At 53.1% G+C, this 25,686-nt stretch overlaps 1 protein-coding gene across 3 annotated transcripts in view; it reads right to left on the bottom strand.

Annotated features, from left to right (window-relative positions):
* The window catches only part of CACNA1A (calcium voltage-gated channel subunit alpha1 A), a 214,655-nt gene that overhangs the window by 30,666 nt on the left and 158,303 nt on the right, over positions 1–25,686 (bottom strand). For all 3 annotated transcript variants that reach the window (XM_040629220.1, XM_040629218.1, XM_040629219.1), the window contains exons 25-31: positions 16,942–17,041; positions 14,287–14,447; positions 12,726–12,863; positions 10,985–11,186; positions 9,713–9,877; positions 7,019–7,129; positions 2,852–2,935 (exon numbers count right to left, since the gene is read on the bottom strand). In XM_040629220.1, coding sequence (XP_040485154.1) covers positions 2,852–2,935; positions 7,019–7,129; positions 9,713–9,877; positions 10,985–11,186; positions 12,726–12,863; positions 14,287–14,447; positions 16,942–17,041 — 961 coding nt within the window. The remainder of the gene's footprint in view (positions 1–2,851; positions 2,936–7,018; positions 7,130–9,712; positions 9,878–10,984; positions 11,187–12,725; positions 12,864–14,286; positions 14,448–16,941; positions 17,042–25,686) is intronic.

Below are 25,686 nucleotides of genomic sequence, written 5' to 3'. Positions count from 1 at the left end.
GACCACGTCATGGATGAACAAATGAATTTCATAGTGCATTTTGATTGGATGAGTTTTTCAGACGGCGTTGTGCCAATATACAGTTTAAAGAGCAGGCATGAAAAGAGACAAGACAAGAAACACAGTCATTATCCATTGAACGCAGGGCAAACCCACGTCACCCGGCCACTTGGGGGCGGCAGCTGAGGCCCAGGGGGCGCCCCCCCCCCCGAGCCCTCCCCCCCCCCAAACCCTGGGGACTTGCCCTCGCAAGGGTCTGGCTCTCCCTGCCTCAGCCTGGCTGAGCTCTTGGCCTGAGCTAGAGGGCTTACCTGGGAGGCAGAAAGGGGGGGCTGTGGGCCCCTTGCCCGGCAGTTGGGAAATAAATCCTAAAAGGGTCCACACACCCACCCTCTATCTTTCCCTCCAAATGATTCTAATTCAGGGCCCCGGGGGCCGGGGGCGGGGGAGGTGGCTGGTGCACACAGTGCAGACCCACGTGCCTTCGTGGTCACAATAGCAATAATAGTAACCTTCATCCGGGAACGATCTATCCCCTCGCAGGTTCTGTGCCAAACCCTTCACGTGGATCGCTCACACTTGTGAAAAGTTGCCGACTCCCTTTCTAGAACATCAGCCTTGTGGGGGCAGGCATGCTTGTCTCTTTTTGCTTTGTTCAGTCTCCGGGCACGTACAGCAATGCCCGGCATGCAGCAGGCGCTCAGTGAATGCCTACTGAATGCATGAGTGAACGTGGAGCTTGCAGGGATCCGGTGAGGTTCATTCCAACAGTTATCCCCATTCTACATGACAGGAGCTGATGCAAGCCACCCAGAGTCAAACAGCTTGTGGGGAGGGCTGTTTGGGTGCTGTAATAGTCCCGATGTCCTTGAATTGGGCCCTGTGCCTCACCCTCCTGCCCTTCCCTACCCTGCCAGCCTGGACAATGAATGGGCCATTGAGGTCCAGCCCTATGGATCTCTTACTGGTGACTGGAGGTTTCAACCAACTTCCTCCACTTGCCCGGCTGGGGTCCCGGGCCACCCTTCTGACCTCTTGACCGACCACCCAGAGGGCTGCTGGTTCAAAACTGTCATGTGCTCAGCGGGATGGTGGGTTATTTTGACTGCCAGTTGGAACTTCGGATCCCTTAGAAACTTAGGACAGAGATGAGGCCGAGGCTCTGGCACAGGGGCTGGGGGGGGGAAGCCCAATGGTGACAGCGCCCCGGCCTCTCCAGAGGAAGGTGTTAGGCATGGGATGAAGGGAAGGGAGAATTTCAGCTCAGTGCAGCTGAAGGCAGAGGTATGGCCAGGATACCTCTTGGGATGGAGGTGTCGGGGGACACTTCGAGAATGGCCTCCTCTTCTGTGGAGCTCCTCAGCCCCACCAGCCTTCCAGGATGGAAGAATGGATCAGCTGGTCCCTTTCTGCTGGGGGCTCCAATGGGGCCACCAGTGAGCTCTCAAGGGTCAAGAGGTCGGGGTGCATGACCTTAGGCAGGTCCCTCACTTGCTCAAGTACCGAGCATTAGCTTCCTCATCTGTGAAATGGGGCCACACCCCAACCAGATCTATTCTCCACTTTTCTCCGCCTATTTTGGGCATTCCCCTCCCCATACCCCCCACCCCGGGCTCCCTGGCCTTCTGACTCCCTTCTGGCTAGGCTTGGCCAAGGGGATGAACTGGCAGGAGCTGAAGGGTGGAGAAGAGATGGGCTTGGGTATTTCTCCCAGTGTTCTGGGCCTGCTTTGGCCTTCCTCTCGGGCAGGGGCTCTGTCCCTCCAAGTCCATGGCTCCTGCCAAGTGGCCCCTCCCCCTTCCAGCTCAGATTTCCTCCCTGCTTCAGCACCTGGGCAGGTAACAGCTCCCCATGGTGGCAGGGTGCTGGGCACTTTGCCATCCTGGTCTGTCCCCCTCCCCTCCTTTCCGTGAGTGGTCTCTGCTTTCCAGTCCCTTCAGTTGAACCCTCCAAGGGAATTCTTTTCTGTCCTGACCCGACCTGCACCACGAGCTAATTCATGTGAACCGCTTGGCACAGTGCCTGTCATGCAACTGAGTTGTACCATTCTTGCTGGGCATTATTTTTATTGCTCTTATTTTTATTGCTATTATGATGAGGTTGAGAACCCCTCCTGCCCTTGGCTCCAACAGTCTTTGCCCTTATGCTCTCCCTGTGAGGATCTCCTGCCCTCCCCCCAGTCTCCTGACGGCTCCCAAGCCTGGGCTCACTCGCAAATGGCCAAGGAGGGGGTCTGAGATAGGAGCTCTGGGGCCCTGAGTCTTTCAGATGAGGGTGAAGGACAATGTGGCCTGTGGGGCCACCACAGAGGGGTCCAGAGACACCCCCCCAGGTCACAAGCCTCCCAAGCCTGGGGATGGAAGAGGGTGGACATCCTGGAGACCTTGCTAAGGCCCTGGCAGTGGTGTCCCCTGTTGGCTCAAGGGCCATGGCTCCCTCCTGAACCTCCCCCCATGAACCAGAAGGTGGTTAGTTCAAGCAGAATGGACTTGAAACTGGTTCTTTCTGGGTCCCCAACACTGTGTGGTGTTTGGGGGCAGGGCTCAGCCTTGGGGTCCTTTAATTGTCTCAATCCATATTATACATTTGTAAGTCAACAGCCAAGAGGCAGGGGAATTCACACTGCAGAGCTGGCCCCACAGCCGCGGCTTTGGGCTCCCCCGTCTCCCTGAGTTGCCCTCCTGAGGGGCTGCCCTTGCCTCTGGGGTCCCCGCTTCTCCCTCTTTGGTCACGGTCAAGGGCTGGCCCAAGTCAGCTGTGGCTTTTGGGACCACTGCTTCTGGAAGACCCCCTCCCCCCCATTTTCCACCCAGCCAGGAGTGACCCAGAGAGAAGCTGGCGGGAAACTTACCCCAAACTCAGTCACGAGGATGTCGGTGATGCTGCCCAGAACAGTCACAAAGTCGAAGATGTTCCAGGCATCGCGGAAATAATTCTAGAATGGGGACCCACAAGACAGGGATGCCAACGCAGGGCTCCACGCCCGGCTGCCGCGGCCGGCCCCGGGGTGCATTAGGGGCTCAGCTGCCGATCATTCCGGGTGCCCACAACACTCACGGTCATTCAAGTAGCAAAACGCTGCTGTGTGTGCTACTGAGTGTCATCTGCTCTGAGTTCCCCTCCCTGGGACCCCATGGCTCTCCCGGCCCCAGAGGGGGCCTCCACAGCCCGATTCAGCTCTGTTGGAGACAGACGGCTACCCCGTGGGCCTGCCTGTCTCTCTGACACATCTGAGGGCTCCCTGACACCCCAGAGGCTTTATGAATGATGTCACTGGGATCCTCACTGAGACCCTTGGAGCAAATTATCAACCATTTTTACGAAGCAGCTGACGCTCAGACAGTGATGTTACTCGCCCATCTGAGGAGTGCAGCATGGATGTAAGAGTCAGAATTTGAACCCAGGCCTGGGTGAGTCCGGAGTTTATGTTCAAGACCCCACTTGTTACAGCACGCTCGCTAAGAGAGTGGATTGTGGGTTCATATCCCTGCTTTGCCACCATCCTGCTGTGTGGCTGTGGGCCTGTGACTTAACCTCTCTGTTCTTCCCCCACCTAATATGAAGAAGGGGGATAGGAACAGGGGCACAAAGGCTTCCCGGGCACTTGCCAGGCTTCACCTCCTGGCCCCCCTTGGGGTTCGATGGGGCCGCGTGTCTAGTTACAGCCAATGGGTTTTGAGCAGAGACGATGTGAGCCACCTCAAGGCCAGCATGGGACTCACCAGAACTCCTTTAACCCTGGGCTTGGTGACCATCGATGTTCCAGGTGGCGGCTGCTCTGTGGGCCTGGGTCCCTGTGTGACTACCAGGCAAAGAGGCCCCCGCCCCCCGCCGAATGTCAACAAAAGCTTTGTTGACCTAGGTGACTGAGATGTGGGGGTTGTTTGTGACCGTACCTAAACCCGATCTTCCCTGACTGGCACACCCCTGGGCTGGCTCGATCGGGGCACACAGGCACAGCACACCGCTGTGAAAATCCTGAAGCGTTCCGCACGGTTTGAGCTCACACTGAGCAGCGCCTCGGTCTGAATCCAAGGGTCTGGCTCCAAGAGAGAGCCCCCCCTCAAGGCTCAGTGCCACCCACACCAAACGCAGGCCTTCTCGGCATCCTCACAAAGCAGAGGCCAGGATGGGGCTCGGGTCCCATTCTGAGGGGTCAGTTCCTCCCCTGAGCATCTGACCCTGTGGCAGCCCCCCTGCCTCACAGAGAAGAACCCAGGCTGTGGAGCCGTGCTTTCCAGGATCAAATTCTTTCAGCATGTGTGAGTTAAATGTCCTCGGAGTTGGACTGGTTGGGCCTTAGAGCCCTCTTCTGGAAGACAGGGGTATAACAGCAATCAGATCGTGAACGTGAATCTAGGCGAGGAGTTCGGTTATACAGTAGGCGCTCAGTGAAGGGATTACTATTCTACACTCAGCTAAAAGGAATCTGTGTCCCACTGGCACTTTCGGTATTTTAGCAGATGCTGCTGGGTGCTGTCCAGACCCCCTCAGATTTCGACTACACACCTTCAGTTACTCTGCCCAGGGGCGCCCTCTGGTGGCAGATTTGCTGGGGGAATTCACAGCTCCCCTGGGAGCAGCCCTTAACTCTGACTGATGGGCCCTGGAGGATAAATACCCCAGCTCTCTCCTCTCCTCAAGTGGAAGGACTCTGGACTCATGTGCTCTCTGCTCCCTCCTGTTGACCCTCCATGGAACTGTGCCCCATAACACACCCCATACTGGCCGCCTTCTGGCTCTGGCCTCACTCCCCCTCCCCCACACCGAGCTTCCTGCGTTTTCAGATAAATTCCTTGCACTCAAGCCTTATCTCAGGCTGTGTTCTGGAGAGTCCCAATGCAGGCAACTTTCTAGGTGTCTGGCCATAAGCCTCCAGCCTCTGGATTAGAAAGCTCCCCTCATCACCTAAATTGCATGTGGTGACCTTGGGGCTTCATCTAAACTGGAGAGGGAGGCTCCAGGCAGGGCCCTGGGGGATGGTCAGGGGTGGGAGAGTTCGAGGCCAGCCCTCAGGCAGAACCACGCTATTACCAGCAGACTGACTGGGGATTTAACACAGCAGCTGTGTTGGGCAGGTCCCGTGCCAGAGTCTACTCTCCCCTCAGCCACGGAGCTGGCTGTATGGTCCTGCTATCTTGTAGATGTGGAAACGGCAGAAAAAAGCCAAGTGCCTTGCTTGAGGCCACGCAGCTAGAAAGGGGCTGAGGCAGGATTCGCCGGGGACTGATCCCCACTCCCCATACGTGTTCTGCCACCATCCGGGTGGCACCGCCAGGACCGAAATGCTGAGTTGGTGACACAGCTCTGGATGCAGGGCGCCCCCCCCCACCCCCGCCTGCCTGATGTTCAGCGCCGGCCCTGACGGCCCAGGCTGTCCCTTGGACTCTCCTGGGGTATTCGTTAAAAATACAGACTCGGGGGCCCCCACCCGACCAAGTGAATCTGAACTTCTGGGCTTGGCTCTGGGGCATCACTCAGTTCTAAGAAATCTCCCAAGTGCTCCTGATGGGTAACAGGGTTGGGAGCCACTGCCTTGGAGGAGAAAGGTGGGGTGAGGAGCCTTCCTGTGGCCCCTCCTGGCATCGACGGGGCCCTCCATGTCAGGCTTCACCCTCACTTCGTCCAGACGCACTTGACCTGTGCTGGAGTCCGCACGGGCCCTTCTGAGGAAGAGGCAGAGGACAGGCCCTTGTGATGGAGAGAGGTGAGGTGACACAGCCGGGGTGTGATTTGAACCAAGGGCTCTCTGGCGCCAGTGCTGACACCCTTTGCCACCTCGGGAAGCCAAGGTGAGAAGCCAGCCTCCACCCCACTGCGAGCCTGGCTGAGGCCACGGACCGTAGGCCATCTCCTCAGAGAGGTGGACTCAGGGGGTGGTCAGCAGGGAAGCCATCTTGTGTCAAGCCTGAGCTTGGCCACTCCCTGGGGATCTTCTCGAAGTCACCCCAACACACGACCCCACCAGTTCGGGCCTTCTTCACTTTTTTTTTTTTTTCCTGGCTGTGAACCTCCTTGGCCACCTGGGAAGACCTTCTTAGAGGAAGCTTTGTAAATGCATAAAATAAAATACCCAGGATTGCAAGGGCCCCTGTTATCTTAAAATATGCTTATCACAATATTTTTTCCAATGATCTAATGATTAATACACTTCTTCATTAACACGCTAAATAATTCCTCGCTGTTGGTTTGAGAGTCACCAGCATTTGAAGCAAGGATGAACACAAACAGAACTGGGAGGTGCCTGAGATCTCTCTCACGCACCAGGAAAATATCTGATTTTTATCGGCGACCCAGGCTGTACTGGTAACACTGCAGGGGGCTGTTTGCCCTCAAGATGGGAGGAGATGTGAAAGTCTGGTTAGCGGCTTGTGAAAAATGAAGATGTGGTGTTTTTTTTTTCACATCTAATTTCACAGACACTCCCCCACCCCTACCCCGGCCGCATCCACAGATCCCTTCAGGGATCAATGGGCCTCCGGTTAAGAATGCTTGTATTAGTGGGAGATGAAGGCAAGCTAGTGGGTCTTGGACTGCATTTAAAAAGAAAGGCAAGGCCATCAGTAGAACACACGGCTTCAGAGCAAGGACACACGACAAGGGAAGACACAGATCTGGGAACAATACATCTCAGCTGTGTCTGCAGGTCTGCATGCTGCCTCCATTGTAAAATATACGTCTTACTATGGACTGCGGTTAGAACTGCCGTGGACTTGGCCGGTCTGGATCTCAGTTTCCTAACAGTGGATGGGAATTACTCCCACCCTTTGGGTCACTTTGAGGAATGGCTGCACCAGGACACGCATGGGACACAGTAACCTTCAACAGGTGTTGGGTCTCGTTGGTGTTACTTGGCAAGCGCGTGAACGCCTACTAGGGTCCGTGGGCACTGGAGGGATGCTCAGCTGCTGGGGTTGGGGGTCTTGGGGCCGGGGGGGAGACCAGCGCCCAGCACCCAGTGCCCCTCCGGGTTCCCCCGCCCCCCAACCCGCAGCTCTAGTCCCAAGGCCGTACTTACCAGAATCCCAAAAGCCATGACTTTCAGCAGACATTCCAGAGAGAAGAGGGAGGTGAAGACGATGTTGAATACTCTCAGAGCGTTTTCATAAGCCACCGAGGCCCCGTAGAACTGGAGTAGGGAGGAGGAAGGACAGTGGGGTCAGCGGGCAGGGTGAGGACTGGGGAGACGGCTTTGCGACTATCCTGTCCTGGGGGAAGGTGGGACTTGGACACTGGGCTTCCCAACATCCTGTGGAGGGGACCCAAGCAAGCCCTTTGTGGGCGGGACTAATCTGTTCACACCCAAACAAGCGCTTTCTTGAGTCCTGCCTTGGCATCGGGGTCCCAGGCCTGCCTGCCTGACGACGCTCCTGAAGGGATATAGGAGGATGTCTACGGCATCTTCTTTGCGGGATTTTTTTTTTTTTTTCAGATCTCTCCCTCTCTCTCTTTAAATCTTTACTTGTGCCCTCCCATAAGACCACTCCCCAGACTAAGACTTAGAACAAGTCCAGCACCCCCAAAAGTCTCCTTGCACCCTTTTCCAGTCAGCAACCTGTCCCAGAGGTCACTCCTTTTCTGACTCCTAATGAACTCTTCTTGCCAAAACTATTTAATTAGACTCAAGTTTATAACCTTTAGCCCTGAGTACCAGGTTACAGGAGACACGGCAGGGGGAAGAAGAGGTTACAGTATGCCATGAGAAAACCAGTGCACCCGGAAGCGGGACCACCTGGTTTCTTCAAAAAGTCAACAGTATGGGGGGAAAAAGGTATGGGGAAGACAGAGACTTAAAAGATAAACACCAGAGACCATGTGTAGCCATTTGGATCTTGGCTCAAAAAACAACTCATGGGGCGCCTGGGTGGCTCAGTTGGTTAGGGGTCTGACTCTTGATTTTGGCTCAGGTCATGATCTCAGGGTCAGGAGATCGAGCACCGTGTCGGGCTCTGCGCTCAGCAGGGATTCTCTCTCTGCCTCCTCCTCTGCCCTTCCCCACTTATAAAAAACAAAAAAACCTCCAACTCATGCTGTAAAAGACATTTTGGGGACAATTCAATATGAATCTTAGAGAATTATCACTCATCCAGTCGAGCATAATATGTAGGAAGGGGCGCCTGGGTGCCTCAGTCTGTGAAGCGTTTGCCTTTGGCTCGGGTCATGATCCCAGGATCTTGGGATCAAGCCCCGCTTCGGGCTCCCAGCTCAGCAGAGAGTCTGCTTCTCCCACTCCCCCTGCCCCTGCTCCTGCTCCCTCTCTCTAATAAATAAAAAAATAAAAAATAAAAAAAAGAATATGTAGGAAAATTTATTATTTCTTAGAAATACACACTGAAGGATTTAAGGGCAAAATACGGTGATGTCTATAATTTAAAATAATTAAAAAAAAAAAACAGATGAAGTGTCCGGAATGGGTAAATCCATAGAAACAGAATGCAGATTGGTGGTTGCCAGGGGTTGGGGGGGGACGGGGCAGGGCGATGACCGCTCATGCCCCTTTTGGGGCAATGAAAATGTTCTGGAAGTGGGGAGAGCTGGTTGCACAACATGGTGAAGGTACTAAATCACCCCTGAACCGCACACTTTGAAACTGTTAATTTTATGTTATGCGAATTTCACATTAAGAAAAAGGGGAGAACAGAGTAGATGAGGCAAACCTAGTCCGTGCCCACAACGGGCACCTCTGGGTGCTGGAGACCCGGTATTCACGAGGCTGGGGTCCAGGGAACTGCAGCCCCGGCATCCGGGGGATGCTGCTTGGAATGTCAGGATCCCAGCCCCACCCCGGAATCTGCATGTTAAGGTCCCCAGATGATCCGAGAACACACGGCTGTCTGGGAAGCGCTGTGCTCTACCATTCCTTTCTGTTTGAAACTGCTCATGATTCTAACAATGAAAAGATAAAAGAACTTGCTTATGGAGAAGCGTTTCAAGCAAAAATAGGCACTGCTTTTTCGCCAATTCAAAAATTGGCAGCTTCAATATCGGGTGTTTTTTGAAGTGTCGAGAAATGTGCTCATGTCTTTGCCTGAACATCCTCATTCAATCCTTGTCCCCGCCTGGGGATGGGAGGGACATGCTCTTATGATCGTCCCCATTTCATTGACAGGGAAACTGAGGCCCAAGAGTTGCTGGTCCCTTGCGCAAAGTTAAATGCTGAGATAAACAGCACAGCTGGGCTTACATCCCACCCTTTGGTCTCCAAACCACAGGGTGAAAGGTTCTGACTTTACACCCCGAAGAGGCTCCGGGGCCCCAGGCGTTGCAAGATCCCCGCCTGCCCCTCCTTCCTCAGTTCAACCGCCGAACATTTATCGAGGGCCTCCAGTGCCCTCAGACCCAGGGATTCGCTGAACCCCAGGAATTCGGGGGTGACTGCGACTTGCCTGGGCTTTAGGAGCTCACAGGCTGGTGGGGGAGAACGCCGGGCAACCCGGCGCTGATATTATGACATATGGGATCACCGATGGGGTGCTTGCAAAGACAGGTGCCTCGTGCGGTCATGGGAGGTCAGGAAAGGCTTCCTGGAGATGCAGCTGGAAGGAGTTGGCCAGGCCGAAGGGCGGGAACCGTGTGTCAGGCAGAGGGAACAGCTGGAGCAGAGGCTCGGTGGCAGTGACGGAGTGTGGTCTGCCTGGAGAAACCTGCGGCGCATGGCTCCATTTGGCCAGAGGAGGGCGCGCGTGGGGGTTAAGCAGTGCTGGGGGCTCACCTTCATCATGAGCACGATGGTGTTGAGCGCGATCATGGCCATGATGGTGTACTCGAAGGGCGGAGACACCACGAACTGCCACATGCGGTACTGGAAGCTCTGCTTGTTCTGGGGCATGTGTCGGGTCAGCGGCTTGGCACTGATGGCGAAGTCGATGCAGGCTCTCTGCGGGAGAGAGGCTGGCGGTGTGAGGGCCGGGGGCAGGAGAGAGGCGGCTGGACCCTGAGCACCCCCCATCTCACTGGCCACGGCTCTCTGGCACATCTGCTCAAGCCTGTCCCCACTCGGGATTCCTCACTCCCGGAAGCCCTTCACCACGAAGACTTTCTTCTGCCAACAGCTCTGGCTCCTTGAGACGTCATCGTCTGCCAGATCTTGTGCTAGCACGTTCCTCATGACCTCCCTGAATCCCCTCAGCAAACGTAGGAGGTGGGTACTATCAATAACCCTACTTTGCAGGGGAGGAAAACAGAAGCTCAGAGAGGTTAAGCCACTTGCCTGACGTGGCACAGCTGCCGAGGGGGCCAAACCTGCACTTGAACCAAATTCTGACTTTGAAGGCTAACCATTCTTTCCTATGAATCCTTTGCTTCTTTTCCTCTCTCTCTTTGAGGGAGGGAGGGAGGAATAATGGCTACTTAGTCTTAGGGGCCAACAGAGCAGAGGAAGGATGAATTCTAGCTCCTCCACCTAGCTTGGACGATTCTAGAAGGGCAAAGAGCCATGTCTGTACTCTCTGGAGGACTGGATTTTCATTCATAAATATTCACCACCCTGCCCTCGGGGAGATCACCCTGACTGACATGAGACATTGCTGCTCTGTCTAATGAGAGGCAGGCAGGAGGGACACGTGTCACTTCTGGGCACAGACCACAAGAACTGGACTGGGGTTTGCCATTCTCTCTTCTTGATCCGAAGTGTCTCAGAGAGGAACCAGAATAAAGATGACGTGGACTGGAGCCCCCTGGACAGAGCTGAGCTGAAATCAGTCAATCCCTGTGCAGGTATCTGGCCCTGAGATGCTGGGACTGCCTGTTACTGCGGCATAACCTGGTCCAAACTGACCGACGCAGACATCTTCTGTCGGTGCGCTCGCCTCTGGGAACCCCACAAAGGGCTGCCCTGCAGACTGAATTCTGCCTGCACAAGGCTGCTGTGCCCTCCCCAGATGCCCCCAAAAGCTGTCTCCTGGGTATGTGTGCATGCGTGCACGTGTGTGTTGTGGGGGTGTCATCAATGTTTCAATGAGGGACAAGGCCGGGGAGGTGGCACCTCGTTTTTCTCCAGGCTGTATTCCTCCATCATCTTGTCCCCCTGCTCCTGGAAGGTGATGATGATTAAGGCCACGAAGATATTGACGAAGAAGAAGGGGAACACCACGAAGTAGACGACGTAGAAAATGGACATCTCCATGCGGTACCCGGGGCTGGGGCCCTGGTTCTCAAAGGTGGCGTCCACGGAGTGCTTGAGGACCCTGTGAGGGGCGGGGCGGGGAGCGGGGGAAAGCGGGGCAGGCAGCAGGAATGGAGGGAAATATTAAGAGAAAACAGCAAAGAAATGAAAGTGGTCGCTGTTTTCTGACTCTAATTGCTGTGGTTACTTCCCGGAGCCAGAAGCCTTCCCACCGCCTTCGTCTGTGGGCAGCGTGGACCACAGTTATCTCTACCACTGCGCGTTGAGGGTTCTTAAGTGCTGGGCGTGATTTTATTTATTTTCTCAGCCACCCTCTCGGGGACGTTATCACTGGCCCCCGTTTACGCACGAGGAAATTGAGGTTTAGCCATTTAAAGTGACTTCCTGAACTTCACCCACTAAGGCCTGGCCAAGCTGGGATGGGAAACCAGGTTGGTGGTGATGGATGGGAGGGTGTATGGGGTCATGGAGGCAGATAGAAGCGTGTGGGGGGCCATTTAAGCACAGCGGGTGGTGGGAGCTGAGAAGGGGTGGTGGGGATGAACATGGCAGTATGTAGGTGCATAGCTGCTCTGAACAGTTGTACAGATTGTGCACTGCTCAAGGGTTCTGTGTCTAAAGGGTGCCATTCATACTGTAGACGTGATAGATTTGTGTATTTATGATGACAACTTTTGGGCGGGTGGCCATGAAGTACCTTATTTGAATAAAATCATTAAGTATATTGCAGTGATTTTCTGACAGATGGAAGTGAAGTCCATCGAGGAAGGGCTGTCTAAAAAATTTGCTCAAAGGTGCCGTGGGCTAGCACTGGCCTCACGTGAGTGGGCGTGGGTACTGAGTGTGCATGTGGGTGGGTGGAAAGGCACACGAGGGTTGGTGTGCTTCCTGAGAGTGGGAGGGAGGGAGGCGAGGATGCCGGGGGCACACCCTGGAATCAGCTTGCATTTCTGAGACCTCTAGGAGGAGGACTGGGACCAGGGTGAGGAGAGTGAGGCACTTGCCTTGGACACAAATTAAGGAGGTGCCAAACCTCTCTGTTGTCAAGAGAAATAGTATTTTACTGCAATATTTAAATAATCACAACAAATGCCAAAAAAACCCATGATGAAAAAAAATCAACATTTTAAGTAAAGACGGGTCTGGCCCTGGACTCGTGCACAATTCAGCCTCACCCCAGCCCTCGCCCTATTCTGGGCAACGAATGGTCCTGTGGTCAAAGGGACTTGGGAAATGCCACATCCATGCACCCTGGTCTTGGAGATCTGCGCTCACCGGCGCAGGAAGGGTTAAGAGGATGTGACTGCCTGGGTCTGGGGAGCCTTTCTGCAAATTAGAAGCGCTGCCCTTCTGACACTCAGGGTCTGGCAGACGGAGCCCGATAAGGGCTGGGTTTCTGCCCCTGCAGGCCCAGGCGCACAGACAGGCTGCTGCCCGGTGATGGCCCCTCGTGCGCCCAGCTGGGTTTCCACCTTGGGAAGCCAGGAGCCAGCCTCCCCTTAGCCAGGCCTTTCTCAGCACTGGGCTCTCAGACCCTTTCCCACCCTGCTCCCCGGGGTCCCCCTGACTCCTCTGTGGGGCTCTGTGGCGGGCCACTTACTGTGGCCAGCCTTCTCCCGTGGACACGGTGAAGAGGGTCAGCAGGGCCCACAGCACGTTGTCATAATGGAACTCGTATTTCTTCCACTGTCTGTCCCGGGCCTTCACCTCGTTCTTCTCGTACAGCAGGTACTTGCCGCTGCCACAGAAAATGGGGGCCATTAGTAAACAGAAGAAGGGGACACGCATCTTCGGCAGGCGGAGACAGGAGGAAGAGGGAGGGGCCCACCAGCCCACACGGCATCCCTGAGCCCAGGAAGCGGCGGCCCCTCTGTGTCTCCCTGACATATGTGCGCATTCGCTTGGAGACAAATCCTCAGATGACGCCTGACTCGGGGCCAACAGCCGACTCAGGACCAAGCACTCTCTTGCAACAAGAAAACTTCTAGTCCTGCGAGAAGGGTGGGAGCCTCAGGCTTGAGGGGCTTGAGAGCAGGGAGAGAGACAGGCACATCTCTGGGTTCATCAGGCCGGAGGGGGAGGCTGCTGTTCCTTTTCAGGGCAGGACACAAGGCTTAGCCCCAGACACACATGGCCAAGTGTCTGGGGTCCTTCCAGTGTCAGGACACAGCCACCAAAATAGCAGGCCGCCATTTCCTGCATATTAACGCTTTACACCAGCGCCAGTGTTTAGGGGACGCTAGTTAAGGGCTTAGCAAGTTCTATCACCGGGATGACCCGAAGAGGGGGCAACTGCAGGCCCACAACCTCTCATCCACGACTCCAAAATCTAGAGAGTTCCGAAAACCAAACATTTTTCTCTTAAGTCAGGGGACGGCAAGTTATGACCCACAGACCAAATGTGCCCCAGCTTCTGTGTGGCCCACAAACCAAGAACGGTGGTCTGCATTTTTAAGTGGTTGAAAACAAATCAAAAGAACACATTCGTGACAAATTAAATTTATCCGACGTTCACATTTTCGTTTCTAGAAATGAGAACACAGACTCGCCCGTTCGTCTCCGAGTTGTCCGGCTGTCCTGTGTTAGCCCGCAGCAGACAGGAGCTGCCCCAGAGGTTGCAGGCCCCACGGAGGTCAAAGTACCTAGGATCTGGCCCTTGGCAGGCCAAGTTCGTCCATTTCTGATCTAATGAGTCTGGCAACGAAGCCTGACCTGACTGGACAGGAGGCTCTTCACACTGGACGTTTGTCCCATTTGGTGCAAATACTTGCCTGTTTCCCAACAACAACCAAAAAAACCCAATCCAAAACCCCAAAACAGTTTGATTACAGGGATGCCTTAGCCCCAGCTGAGGGGGACTGACGTCTTAGGCGGAACACGTGCTATACAATCTTCCTAAAATCCCCAAATATTCTGACTCTTGGAAACACATTCCCAATAAGTGGACGCGTATGAATAACCCCCACTTGACAAAGGTGGGGACGGAAGCCGCGCGCGGCAACTCCAACACCGAACCTTTCCTTCCGACTCCGGCCCAAGCTGCTTGCGCTTGGGTCATGCCCAGGACCCGACGCTCCCGTTTGCAAGCCCAGAGGCGCTTCTGCCGCCCCCGCCCCCCGCCGCCAGCCCCCACGGGGACATCGACGAGAGCAGAGACCCACCGGCAGTCTTTCTCGAACTCCTTGGACTCGTCGGTGCAGTGGAAGAACTTCCCCTTGAAGAGCTGCACTGCCACCACGGCGAAAATGAACATGAACAGCATGTAGACGATGAGGATGTTGAAGACGTTCTTGAGCGAGTTCACCACACAGTCGAACACGGCCTGCGGGGACGGGGCTCTGCTCAGGCGCCTTAACGCGGGAAGCTGCCTTCCGCGGCCTCTCCCAGGACCGGAAGAGTGGGCAGGGGGTGCTACAGGGGCTGGCACAGCAGACGGGCTGACCCTGGCAGCACATTTGCCGGACAGGCCACCTAAGTGAGGGTGACCAGGTCAAGCAGCGTCAGGGGGGCTGACACGGAGGGAAAGGGGTGGAGACGGACATGTGGCCTAACCACAAGTGGGTAAGGGTCCTCGAACCTACTGTAATGACAGGCCAGCTCTGCCAGCTTTCCCCGGGCGGGGGGTGGGGGAGTGCACAGCTTTCCCGGGGGCTCGGGAAGGGGGCTGCCACCCAGAAATGGGTGAGGAACCGCAGCACTGAATACGGCTGGACTTCCACGGATTTCAACGCAAGCAAGCTTGCTCTCATGTCCAATGGGCAGCCACATATGGCGAGCGAGGGTGCCAAAGTCACGGGGGAGGGGCACGCCCAGGTGACAAGAGGACTTTCCTTTAGGTCCTGCAGGAGCCCGACACTAAGTACTGCTGAATCGCGCGGTCACAAAGTTATTCACTTTCCACTTTTCCCTTCAATCCTTTTGAGTGAAGGAGCAAGTCTTGCTTTCTTGCCACGTTGTTAACACCAAAATCCTGATACTTTTCCTTTTCAACCCAGGAAGAGCGAGCACCCATGTCCAAAGCCTTTTCCAGGCAACCTTTTTGGCTAGATTTTACTAATGGTGTCTTATTTTGGGGAGAATGTATTTAGTTTTACCTTCTATTAACATTGGGTTCTGGTTTTCCAGCTTGAGAACCTTGGCATAGAATTTCCTTTTAAAATACGTTCGTTTAAAAAGAAAAAATGAACTTGTGGGACTTCAACAAAATAAAAAATTTCTGCACAGCAAAGGAAGCAGTCATTAAAACAAAGAGGCAGCCCACAGAATGGGAGAAGATATTTGCAAATGAAACTACAGATAAAAGGCTGGTATCCAAGATCTATAAAGAACTTCTCAAATTCAACACCCAAAAAACAAATAATCAAGTCAAAAAATGGGCAGTAGACATGAACAGACACATCTACAATGAAGACATACAAATGGCTAACAGACACATGAAAAAATGTTCGAAATCATTAGCCATCAGGGAAATTCAAATCAAAACCACACTGAGATACCACCGTACGCCAGTTAGAATGGCAAAAATGGACAAGGCAAGAAACAATTGGAGAGGATGTGGAGAAAGGGGATCCCTCCTACATTGCTGGTGGGAATGCAAGTTGGTACAGCCGCTCTGGAAAACAGTGTGGAGGTCCCTTAAAGTTAAAAATTGAGGTACTATGATCCAGCAATTGCACTCCTGGGTATTTACCCCAAAAATAAAGACATAGTGAAGAGAAGGGCCATATGCACCCCAATGTTCATAGCGGCATTGCCCACAATAGCTAAATAGTGGAAGGAGCCGAGATGCCCTTCAACAGATGACTGGATTAAGAAGATGTGGTCCATATATACAATGGAATATTACTCAGCTATCAGAAGGAACGAGTTCTCAACATTTGCTGCAACATGGACGGGACTGGAGGAGATAATGCTAAGTGAAATAAGTCAAGCAGAGAAAGACAATTATCATATGGTTTCACTCATTTGTGGAACATAAGAACGAGGAAGATCGGTAGGAGAAGGAAGGGAAGAATGAAGGAGGAGTAAACAGAAGGCGGAATGAACCACGAGAGACTATGGACTCTGGGAAACAAACTGAGGGTTTTGGGGGGGGGTTGGGAGATGGGCTAGCCTGGTGATGGGTATTAAGGAGGGCACGTATTGCATGGAGCACTGGGTGTTATATGCAAATAATGAATCATGGAACACTACATCGAAAACTAATGATGTACTGTATGGTGACTGACATGACATAATAAAAAATTAAAAAATTAAAAAATAAAATACGTTCGTTTAAATAAATTTTAAAAAGCGATGACTTTAACATTAACTAGGAGATAATACAGGTGGCCCTAAGGTGGAAATCAGTGAAAAAGGTGTGTTTGAGTGACTAGGTTGCATTTCCTTTTCTGTTCTCCTGTTTCTCCTGAATGACAAGCTTTGGGAAATGCTGGTTCACGCTATTTTGGAACAGGAGATAATAGAGCCTAGAACAGGTGGGTGAAGAGTCAAAAGTTATGTGGGAGCAGAAACCTGGTTTCCTGCTTCTCACATTACGGTTGTGCCCTATTTTATCCATATGATGTCCTCCTGTGAATTAGGAAAAGGGATCCCCATTTAAGACGTTTCATTTAATGGAAAACTGTCATAATACAGAGATTTTGTTAGATCAACTCACTTTACTGCCATCTGCTGGAAAGTTGTAATAAATATATCCATATATGACGGATGTGATGTTATCAGCATCCCTTTCAATGTAGTGTCCTTGAGCAGCGTGCAACCTGCCCAACTGTACATGGCAACCCTGATAGGCCTCCCACATGCCCCAATCTCACCTTGAGCTTTGGCAACCGCTTGATGGTTTTAAGAGGTCGTAGCACCCGGAGGACTCGGAGGGATTTAATTGTGTTGATGTCCTTTCCTTTGCTGTTGCCACTGTGGAGGGATGTTAAGGTGCGGAGACGGGAAGAGAGGGAGCAGAAGTCAGTGTGGGTGGTGGGTGGCCCACAACTCTATGTGACCCCACCCTCTCAGGACTAGGAGTCTGGGGTGAGCCTGGCACTTGCTGGGGAAGAGTGGGGAGCACCTCTGCTATGTTTGAGCTGAAGAGGTAGTCAGTAGATGGCCTTCTGTGGTTCTGGTCTCTGGATTCCTTAAGGGCCCTCCACCACTTGGCCAGGCCTGAGCAGCTGGGGGCGAGCTCAGACCCAGCAGAGGGGAGCTGGCTGTCCCCGTATGTTCACTGGAGGTGGTCTTGGTGGGCTCTTAGGAAATGGGATTCCTTGCCCCGCTTCCAACAGGATTCAGGAAATACTTAACGTGGCTCTCTCCCAGAATTCCCTGAGCCCACACAAAAGGAAAGAACCAGGAGATCAGATGCCGATGTCGAACCTCTGCCAGGGTCCCTTAGCCCGTCTTTGCAGAGAGCGGCATAGAAGTTCAGTCCAGGGTCTGCTGGACCCGAGCTTCAGTAGTGCGGCCCCCGCAGATGCCTTGCTACCCTTAGCCAACCATGATTCAGGTCCCCCAAGAGAAGGGCATTGGGTGCAGCCATCAAAGCATGGTGGTTAATAGAACTCACCACCCACCCAGTCACCCAAGCCAGAAACCCAAGTGTCACGTTCAGCTTCTTGTCCTCCACCCCCGATGGGTTACCCCCCCTAACATCTCCATCATCGTCCCCGGCCACCAGCTTACACTGGATTCCCGTTACCCACTTCCCAGCTTCCCTCGACTCCCTCTCTCTCCTTCGATCGTTTTTGCGCACAGTGGCCCACGCCAATGACCATGCTGTTCTCCCTCTCAGAATCCTTCTGGATCATCTGAATTCCTAGAAGTGCGAACTTTGGGCACGGCACTCAAGGCTCTTGGAAATCTAGCCCAACTTACCTTTACCTTTGCATTCCCATCGACTGCAACACACCCCAAACCCCAGCCACACTCTTTTGCCTCCCTCTGCTTTTGCACATACTGTTCCTGCTGCCAGAAATGCCCTTCCTCCACTTCTCCATTCACAGGACCCTGCAGCCCCCAGAGCCAAGTCAGATGCTCCTTTATCTGAAAGCCTGTCCTGATTGCCGCGGGGGGGGGGGGGTTTTGACCAGCCCCTACTGCTGTTCCATAGTCATCTTGGTTTCTGCCTTTGGCTTCAGGCTTTAGACAGAAAACCCCTCAAAGGCTTAAATTGTGATTTCTTCCTTTACGTCTCCATGTTCCCTTTACTCTTGGTTCTTGTCCCAGCCCCCATCATGCCCCTGGCGTGTGGCCTCAGGACACACGTGAATGGATCCAGATCAGAGTTCTCTGAGGCTCTCCCAGGGAACATTTCTAGTTACCTCGTGGGTCATGTGGGGAGCTATCCCAGGGACCCCGACCATGGTGTGTCTGGGTATCGGGGCACAAAAACATTCCTCCTTTAGGTCTCCTTTCTCTCATTTGTCGGGCAATGAAGAGGGGAACCGGACATTACCCTGCAGGGCACAAGCTGTGCTCCGGGATTCAGCTGGAACATATTTTGCCCTTTTTAAAGCCAAAGTCATCATTGTTATCTCAAGGCTGTGACCCTGAAGCTGGCGACATACATCAAGAGAGTCACTGAGATAATCTGGGGCAGCACAGGGACACGATTAAGTAACTGGACCACACAGGGAAACCAGCTCTTTCTTCTTCAAGCATCTTTCAGGCCTTTTGCTTTGGTAAGAGCGGAAGGTCTCCGAGATGTGCTAGGAGGTCTGTAATGCTTCCCTAGCACTCCTGTCTTTGGAATTCCTAGAACCCAGCTGGAATGTGACAAGCCACAATGCCACTGTTTCGTGCCTGTGGGATTCACCTTTCCAGCCGCGGTTCTGTCTGAGGTTGTCAATACTGGTTGTAAGGGGACGATCTAGTTTCCCGGCAAAAACTGAAGCAAAGTTTAGACTACAAGTTGGTGGAAAAAATGTCAAGTAAGTGGACATCTAGGTTGTATGTGGAACCGGCTACAATCTTGAAGTGCTGAACGGCTGACATTTGGAAACATGCCTCCCTACGGGCACATCCACTCCTCTGAAAAGGACTCCCTACCTCTCCCCCAGGAGGTACTTTGCCCTCGGGCGAGGCTGAGAAACAATCTTGTTTATTGAGGCAGTGAGGAGTGTTCCTGGCAGACTGGGTCCAAGCATGCAGGAGCGGCTTGATCACTCTCACAGAAAACAATCCGACTTTGACCCACTTCGCTGAAAGAGTAGATGCTCCTTGGGAGGCTAATTTCTCCTTTTAGAGCCCAAGTCCTGGCTGTGTAGCTTGTCTGCCCTTCTCCCATCTTGGGGTCTGGACACACTCCTCTGGGAACCACCCCACCACACCCGGCTGCTTTATTGAAATCAGACCCTGGAGAGGCCCTGCTCCCCCATGTCTCTTCTATCCTTTGCCAAGAACTGGACTCTTGGTGGGTCATGGTGGGAGGTGGTGGCCAAGACCCCTCAGGGCTCCTCCTCCCTGGGGCGAGAATGAGGGCGGCTCTGGTCACTGCAAGCAACGGATGGCAGCAAAAACAGAAGGCCATGGAGCCAGGCCCAGAACCAACACAGCTGCACCAGGGCACGGAGAACGAGAGACAAAATGAGAGAGAGAGAGAGAGAGAGAGAGAGAGAACTTTACCGTGTACTGCTCCTGGTGACGTGGCGTCGGAGGGAGAGACAGATCGTAAGTGGCCTCAGAAGAAAGAACACAGAACACACACGCACACATACACGCACACACACCTGAGCGCCCCCTGCCCTGCCCGGGCACCAGGAGGGGCAGCCTCAGGCTTGCGGCTCTGGCCGACGTCCATCCTTCCATCTGGAAGCCCCCCGTTCGGTCCCCTGCCCTCGGCAGGCTCCCGGCACTGCCCGACAGCACCAAGAAAGCCAAATTTCCAAGTAGCAGGACAGCCAGAAAGTCGTCAATGACCACAGGCGAAATCGCCACGGAAGGTCACTGCCCAGAGCCAGAGAAACCCCTCTGCTCCAGAGGTTCTGCGGCTGGAAGGTCTTAGAATGGCTTGGAAGCTGTGAGCTTTGGAGTTGGACCACCAGGGTTTGAATCCCAGCTCCGCCCCTTGCTGTAGCCCTCATCTGTAAACCAGACCTCCGACGCTTGATCCGTAGTAGCTATGGCCTTGGCTTTACCCCCTAAGATGTGAAGGAGAGGGGGTCAGCGAAGAGCTCCAATTTGGGGTGTAGGTAGAGCAGCTCTTGGGGGTCTGGCTCAGCCCTCGCACAGCTCGTCTTTGGAATCAGGCTCGGTCTCATGACAACTCTCCAACCATGGCTGGAGGTCAAGGCCAGAGAAACCCGAGGGCCAGGCAGGGACGCTCCGGAACTCCCTACCTGCTGCCTCTTTCGAAGTGAGTGAACTTTCCTTTCTTCCTTCCTTCCCTCCCTCTCTCCCTCCTTCCCTCCCTCACTCCCTTCCTCTCCTTTAATATTTTATTCAAAGTTAGTGATATTTCTAAAACCAGAATGGCTTAAATGTCTACAAATATTCCACTGGATTCCCCTCCCCCCACCTTTTTATTTCATCTTAGTGGTTGGCAAAGCTCAGTGTGTCTAGTTCTCTCATTCATAGAATCACGTAGATTCTCCTCTATGGATTACTGACAGATCTTTCAAGGACAGTGATTTCTGCCTGACCTGCTGACTTTAGCTGTAAGATGTGAGCCTTCTGAATGTCACTACGTTTGCCTGTGGGGAAGGTGGCACCATCATGCCTGTTTTCCAGATGAGGAAGCTGAGGCCCAGAGAGGGAGAGCGACTTGCCCAAGGTCACACAGCTAGGAAGCAGCAGACTGAGATTCAAACCCCAGCTCGTGTCTCTTGCGCTCAAATCTTCTCGTCCATTTTATCCCACACAAGAAAAATAACGCCTTCAGTGCAGGGGCTGTGTTGAGGATGGGATTAAAAATGTGGCCGCCTGAGGGCTCCTTCTTTGGCTTCCTGGCGGTTCGGCTCGGAGCATGCAAGAGAGTTTTGACCAAGGCGTTCCGCCAGCTGTGCTGGCCTGCCTGGCTGGAGGAGCGGCAGTGCCAGATGGACTCTTGGCAGGGAGGGCAGGGTCACGATCCGCCAGCTGCCGAGACATGTCAGTCGGCCGCCCCAATGCGTGGGCACAGAGCGTGCTGTCATGGGCGATGGCTCATGGGATGGTGTTTCATGGTGCTCGCGTGGACATGGCACAGTCCGTGGAAGGAACAGGACACACACACACACACACACACACACAGATTCGGGTGAGGTGCAGGAGGGGTGGAAACTGTCAGCAGAGCTTCGACGCATCCCTTGGAGGACCATAGGGATAGCTTTCCTACACCCGAGACGGGGCCATGACCACAGCACTGCGGCAGAATCCTTGCCTCCACCCCAAAGGCCAGAACAGCAAGGTTCCTTTCGGCGAGGAAGGGAGCGGCCTCGTGACCCTTTCCCCCGGCTTTTGGGGGACCCAGGCTGGCTAAGCTACCAAGTGTCCTTCTGCTGCTTTGTGAAGGCTTCCACGTTCACGGCTGGGAGACGGGCAGCACCCCTGAATCTGATGGTTGAGCTCCACCTCAGGGAACCTGCCAGAGTCGCTTCCCTTCAGTCTCTCTGGGCCTCAGTTTCCTCACCTATAGAACGAGAATGAGACAACTTCCCACCGGAGGTTGTTGGTGGGGATTAAATATATGGAAGCTGTCACTGTTACCACCCAGTCAAGTTTTTTGGCTTTATGGGGAAACTGAGGCACAGTGCAGCTAAGGGAGTTGCGTGTAAGAGACAAATCAGATAGACTTATAGGAGCCTCTTTCTAAAGCAATAAGATTAATCTAACACCTCTCGGGGTTCTCGGCTTTGTCGATGAGGAGATGGGCACAGGACTGATAAATCGAGCTAAAGGACCAGAAAGGAAAGATGCAAAGGACTCTGGGGTTGGGCACTCAGGCCGAGACCCTCAGAGAATCCCTCGCTCCTGCCAATGCGACAACCATGTGGTAACAAGAGAAGACAGTAAGCGCAGTCCTTATAGGGTGAGAAACGTTCTCAGGTGAAAGAGGCCAGAAACCTGCAACCAGGGGGCAGGATTTGGAGACTTTTCTGGGCAGAAAAGTAACAGCCTGAGGGCTCCTTCTCAGGCTTTTGGACAGATTAGCCTTGGACATGCAGGAGCGGCTTGATCAAGGCGCCTGGCCAGCTGTGCCAGGCCTGCAGCCCTGCCTTGAAAGAGAGGTGGCAGCACCAGATGGATTCTTTGCAGCAAGGCAGGGAGGGTCTTGGCGGGGGGGACCTCTCTCCTATCCTTGTGACCATGATATAAAGGTGCTCCCATGGCTGTCCGCTCTTCCAAAACCCCTTGAGAGCTGCTGGCACTTGTCAGGATCCCGTTGGCAAAATCTCACCTCCCCCATCCCCCAGTTCCTGTGAGATCTACAAGCCCATTGAGGCTTAGAGGATGTCCTTAAATCCCAGTCTGGACCTTTTCCTTGCATAGGAATTAAAAAAAAAAAAAAACCCATTCAAAACGGGGATTTTCAAGGTCATGGGCTGGTTGGCTTTATGCCTGTAGCAACTTCATCGAAGCAGTTTGAAAGACTAGTTATGCTGCCAGACTTCTGTGGGTTGTAGGCGCATTTTGAACGCCCTTGTATAACTTCATACATAAAATGAAAATTCAAAAAAAAAAATCAGCTCCCTCTAGCAGATTCTTTTGCAACACAAAGAATCATTCTGCTGATTGATTTTTGGTGGAAAAATAATTTTGATTTTGCACATTGTTTGCTTCAAGTAGAGCCTAATTGTAGCTCCAGGGACCCTAGAAACAGCATATTGTAAACGATAGCTCATTATGGCAAAAGTTCTCTGGTTGAAAGGCCCACGTCTTTGGAACGCCACCCCTTCCCCAAATCGTGAGTTCAAATTGGGGGATGGAGGTGAGGCAGGGCAATGGAATTGGGGGTCCTCCTTTTCACTGAAGCATGTTGGCTCTGACGGAGGTCTGGGAGGAAAGCACCAGGGCCAAGGGCGAGTTGATGGGCCTCGGGCACCACTCCTTTTGTTCCACACCCAGTGGTGGCCACAGAGGGCAAAACCCACCACCCCGGGCAAAGCTGGCAAAGCAGTGGTTGTGTGTGGACAGATGGATGTGGCTGATAGGGTCCCCCCCGACCCATCACCTCCTCAGCTCTAGGAGACTTGGGGGCTCTTGGGAGGACATCATCCTGGAAGGCCTGAGGAAGTACGAGCAAGGTGCCTGCTAGAGCTTGCCCTCCCTTGTCGCAGAGACCGTCCCTGGTCAGAACATGTTGGGGGCTGGGTCTCCTGATGCCAGAGCACATGGCAGAGTGTCCCCTTTCTCTAGCCCCCACAGGCTTGGTAGATGGTCAGGCCCACGGGGCCAAGGTCAGAGGAGGGAGGGAGAGGGGGAGAGAGAGAGAGAGAGAGGGGAGAGGAGAGAGGATATGAACCAGACAGAGGGACAGAGGCAGAGACACACACGTGCTAGGGCGGGCTCGGTGGGTAAAGAGAAACAGAGGTGACACAGAGACACAGAAGGTGATAAACAGAAAAGAGAAAACGCAGGGTTGGGGAAAAGGGAGGAAAAAGGAGAGAGACACACTGAAAGAGAGAGGGAAGGAGGGAGGGAGAGAAACAGAGAAGGACAAAGAGCAGGAGAGGCAGTCAGAGGGAAGAAGAAAAAAAAGGAGAAAGAGAAAGAAGGAGAAAGAAACAGGAGCGAGGGAGGGAAGGGGATTTGGGATAGAAACAGACAGACACACAGTATGTAGATAATTTCCACAGGAGATGGATTCACTCCAGGCTGAGGGCGGTAAAACGTTTTGGCTCTTCAGAGCTGAGATTTGCTCAGGTCCTAATATGGCGCCTACCAGACACCTTGTAGGAGTCGCTCAAATAGCTGCTAGAGGGAGGGAGGAGCATATTTCATGACATTCTCGCATACACTTCAAAAATCTTTTTGGGGGCGCCTGGGTGGCTCAGTCATTGAGCGTCTGCCTTCGGCTCAGGGCGTGATCCCGGAGTTCTGGGATCGAGCCCCACATCAGGCTCCTCCGCTAAGAGCCTGCTTCTTCCTCTCCCACTCCCCCTACTTGTGTTCCCTCTCTCGCTGGCTCTGTCTAATAAATAAATAAATAAATAAATAAATAAATAAATCTTTAAAAAAAAACTTTTTGGAAGAAATTCCTTGGTAGGAAACAAATTGTATCTTATTTGTATGTTACAATTCTCTGAATTCCCAGGAGGCTGATTTTTTAAATCATTTTTATTAATTGTCAGCATCCTGAAAAATTTCTGTGTACATCCCTTGCCCATTTATATCCTGAGTTTCATGTTTCTTATTGATTTGTAATTGCTTTTTATATATGAAGGCCAACAATTATTTGTCTTATTTGTGGCCATCTTTCTCCTCTAATTCACTGTGGACTTTATTTTTTGAAACTTCGGGACACGTTAATAACATGGCCAAAATTTAGGGTTGTTGTTGTTGTTGCTTTACAGTGTTTTCCATTGCTCTAATATGTAAATAAATACTCAATCATTTAAAAAAGGGTGACAGAGAGGAACACAGAGGAGGAAGGAGTGAGGAAGGAGAAAGAAAGGAGACAAGGTGGAAGGAGAGCAGACATAGAAAGAGGAAAAGAAAGTAGAAGGGAAAGAGAAAGGGGGGGGTGGAAAGTCTGGCCAGGGTCAGAAATAAGATCAGCCTCCTGACCCTCATGGTACCTCTCCACCAGCTTGGAGGCATCCAGAACCCTGGAGCTTTCTGGCTGTTCTGACACACTTGACCTCACTGTGTTGTTCCCAGAGAAAAATCCGAGAGTGGCCCAAGTTAGTCCTTAAATTGGAAACGAGCCACCACTCTGGCCTCCTGACAAACCAGGTCTTTGTTATTTGGTTGGGGGGCCATTCAAGAACCCCTGAAGATCTGCTGAGATGGAAGCTAGGGGGCAGAGGCACAAAGGAAGCCTCTGATTTCTCACTATGGGGGTGAGGTGGGTCAGAGCCCCTCTGAGACTTTCCTTTCTGGGAATGACCCACAGTGGTGGGCACAGACAGGGTCCCCAAGATTTGTTTCTGGATCATGAGCTGGTTAGGTCTTCTCAAACTGCTCCAAACATCTGTACCTTGAGGAATGTACTGCTAAGTTTGCTATCAAGGCCCTAAGATCTAGTGGCTGCCCAGCCCTTGGGTGCCATCTTGAAATGCTGTCCAGAACTTAGGTGCCATCTTGGACCGGGACCCCACAACCCAGGTGCCATCTTGGAGTTGCACAATGATGCATGGCCTTTCAGGAGGGAGAGGGTCCTAGGACTGCCAGGAGAAGTAAAAGACACACAAAGGGAGTCACAGGTCTACAACCACAGGGCCTTCAGGCACAGGGTGGGGGGTCTGAATTCTCATGCACATTCATTTCCTGGTTTTCTTTTTAGGGGCTCTTAGAGACAGCGGTTGGGGTGGAGCTTGTAGAGCAGAAGGAAGATGAGATGTCCCGGCGGGGCTATTCTACTGAAAGCAGCAGAGCAAGGGGTCGGTGACGCGGCTGTGTGAGGAGGCAGAAGGTGGGGTCCCTTC

The sequence above is a fragment of the Ursus maritimus genome, unplaced genomic scaffold, assembly GCF_017311325.1.
Source record: "Ursus maritimus isolate PB19 unplaced genomic scaffold, ASM1731132v1 scaffold_14, whole genome shotgun sequence".
Classification (NCBI taxonomy): domain Eukaryota; kingdom Metazoa; phylum Chordata; class Mammalia; order Carnivora; family Ursidae; genus Ursus; species Ursus maritimus.
Note: the sequence above shows the minus strand (reverse complement) of the source record. Positions and strands in the feature narration are given on the sequence as shown.